The sequence below is a fragment of the Sinocyclocheilus anshuiensis genome, unplaced genomic scaffold, assembly GCF_001515605.1.
Source record: "Sinocyclocheilus anshuiensis isolate Anshui unplaced genomic scaffold, SAMN03320099.WGS_v1.1 scaffold856, whole genome shotgun sequence".
Taxonomy (NCBI): Eukaryota; Metazoa; Chordata; class Actinopteri; order Cypriniformes; family Cyprinidae; genus Sinocyclocheilus; species Sinocyclocheilus anshuiensis.
In genome coordinates, this window is record NW_015552603.1 from 110536 (window position 1) to 113168 (window position 2633).

General features: G+C 31.0%; 1 protein-coding gene and 1 long non-coding RNA gene across 3 annotated transcripts in view; one reads left to right on the forward strand and one right to left on the reverse strand.

The window, feature by feature from the left end:
• appa (amyloid beta (A4) precursor protein a) overlaps positions 1-2633 on the forward strand; it is a 45993-nt gene that overhangs the window by 11398 nt on the left and 31962 nt on the right. For both annotated transcript variants that reach the window (XM_016456837.1, XM_016456838.1), the window contains exon 5: positions 882-1072. In XM_016456837.1, coding sequence (XP_016312323.1) covers positions 882-1072 — 191 coding nt within the window. The remainder of the gene's footprint in view (positions 1-881; positions 1073-2633) is intronic.
• The window catches only part of LOC107665811 (uncharacterized), a 15038-nt gene that overhangs the window by 6722 nt on the left and 5683 nt on the right, over positions 1-2633 (reverse strand). The gene's annotated exons all lie outside the window — the stretch shown is intronic.

Sequence of the window (2633 nt, forward strand, 5' to 3'; positions counted from 1 at the left end):
ATGCTATGTGTAAATTGATATGTTTATACAAAGTTTAATAAAAACACAGTTCAAAAAAAAAAAAAATGGGGTAAAATTCAGTATAATTATGCCAGAATTCTCCAAAAATTGGCTTCATTTTATTCATTTAATATTTTTATTTGAATGAATAAAATTATTTTAAATGTGCTTGTTTCAGGGTTATTATAGTTAAACCTAAAACTAAAACTATGAAAAAAAATTGGGTACTATAAAATAAATGTTTACTGAAATAAAATATTTTTAAAAGACATATATTATTTCAGCCAGTTAACATACAAAATTTCTCATTTTCATTTGATTTAACTTGATGTACCAAAATAACTAAAACTAAAACTGAAATGAAAATGTATAAAAATTATATAGACATATATAAAAACAACAAATAGTAATGATAGAAAAAAAAAAGACAAAAACACAACAAACTTGCAAAAACTTTAAAATTAACATTAAAGCAGAAAATATAAAATAAAATCTAATTCAAAATATGAATAAAAACTATAATTGTATCTTATTGATACTATAATAACACTGATGTGTTTTCAGGAAGTCTGTAGATATTCCATCCTATATTTACCATACGTGTTAGTTAGTATGAGAATCTGTTTATCATTGTAGTTCAACAGATCAATACATTATCAAACATGTACAAACACACCAATGAATATAAACGCTGCTGTTTCACTAACACTCACAATCTGAACATATTAATGCATATTTTTTCAGTGTGACTCTGACTGGGTTTTGAATCGTTGTATTGATTGATTTAGAGCGGTTTCATGTTGTTGGTCTTGTGTTTGATATTGATGCTTCTCCTGTCAGTAAATGATTCCGTCCAATCGCACACTCTTCTGTCTCTACAGTCTTGCGGCGACCGCAGCATGAATCTCCATGACTACGGGATGCTGTTGCCATGCGGTATTGACCGTTTCCGTGGCGTCGAGTTTGTTTGCTGCCCTGCAGAACCGGAGAAAGAGTCAGATAGCGCAGCCGTGGAGGAGGATGATTCAGACGTGTGGTGGGGAGGAGCAGAGACTGACTACAGCGAGAACAGGTGTGTGTGTGTGTGTGTGTGTGTGTGTGTGTGTGTGTGTGTGTGTGTGTGTGTGTGTGTGTGTGTGTGTGTGTGTGTGTGTGTGTGTGTGTGTGTGTGTGTGTGTGTGTGTGTGTGTGTGTGTGTGTGTGTGTGTGTGTGTGTGTGTGTGTGTGTGTGTGTGTGTGTGTGTGTGTGTGTGTGTGTGTGTGTGTGTGTGTGTGCGCGCGCGCACTTAACACACACAAAAATCATGACCCTAAGACTTTGACCCCTCGATGATTCTACTGGCTGAAAGAACATTTTGGGGGGTGTTTTATTTGGTGCCTGATTAGAAATCCTAAAATATAACGATCATATATAAGTATATCATCTGTGTAGACCGTAGAGGAGCTCATCATAGAGCCCAGGACCTATGACGTCCATGATTATAATCATTAGTTCTGGCTAAATCTGCCACATATTTGTGGATCACAATTTAGATCACATAGTGATGTTTATATGTACTGTCTCTTATGAAGAAATGAGTACACAGCAGTGTTATTATAAACAATAACTAAAACCATAAAAAAAACATTTTCGTTACTTGAAATAATATAAACGTTGACTGAAATAAAATATAAAAAAATGTACATTTTTTTATATGTTTCAGCTAGTTGCCAAGGCAAAATTTAAAATATATATTATATATATATATAGACATATTTACAAAAAACAAAAACTAATAAAAATGACAAAAACTACATTTTCATAATAAAATAATATAAATGAAAGCCACTTCTCATATATATATATATATATATATAATGCAAACTAATTTATTTAAAGAACACATTGCATATATTACATTATATAGCCAAAGCTACAGATTAGGTAATCAAATTAAACATATAACATAAGCATAATATTCACAGGTTAAAAGATAATCACAATCATGTCAGACTGTTATAGAAAATAAAAAAATTAAGTATTAATCCTATAATGATTAATATTGTTTGTTTATTATTTTTTTATGTTGTATGAATTATTAATCATGTATTGTTCTTAATAGCAATTCAAGAGTAATAAGAATACATTTATATTATTATTATTATTTTTATTATTATATACTTTTAATATAAAGATAAACTAAAAATTAAATTAAATATAATAATACTCATAATCATGATTACACACACTACAAACAACTCTCCATTTTTGTTTGATTTGGTTTGGATTTGAGTGTAGACTAGTGCTGGGCACTTGATCATAAACACCATACTGTGATGTTTTCAAAGTGAAACATTCTCATACTAACTAACATGTATGTATATAGGATGGAATATTTACAGATTTCCTGATTTTTTTTATTAACGAAAAAGGGACTTGTTTTGATGCCTGATTGAATGGTGAAGTGTCTCTATATGACAGATGGTTGAAGTATTATGAACAGTGTTGGCAACCCTCTACATTGCGAGTAAATCACTCGCATATGCGACTAAATCTTCACTCTGGGCGACTAAATTATGTCTAATATTAGCCAATGGCTAATAAATTCTCAGATTTTACTCGCCAGTGTGTGAGTTGGAGGCTGAGTATATGA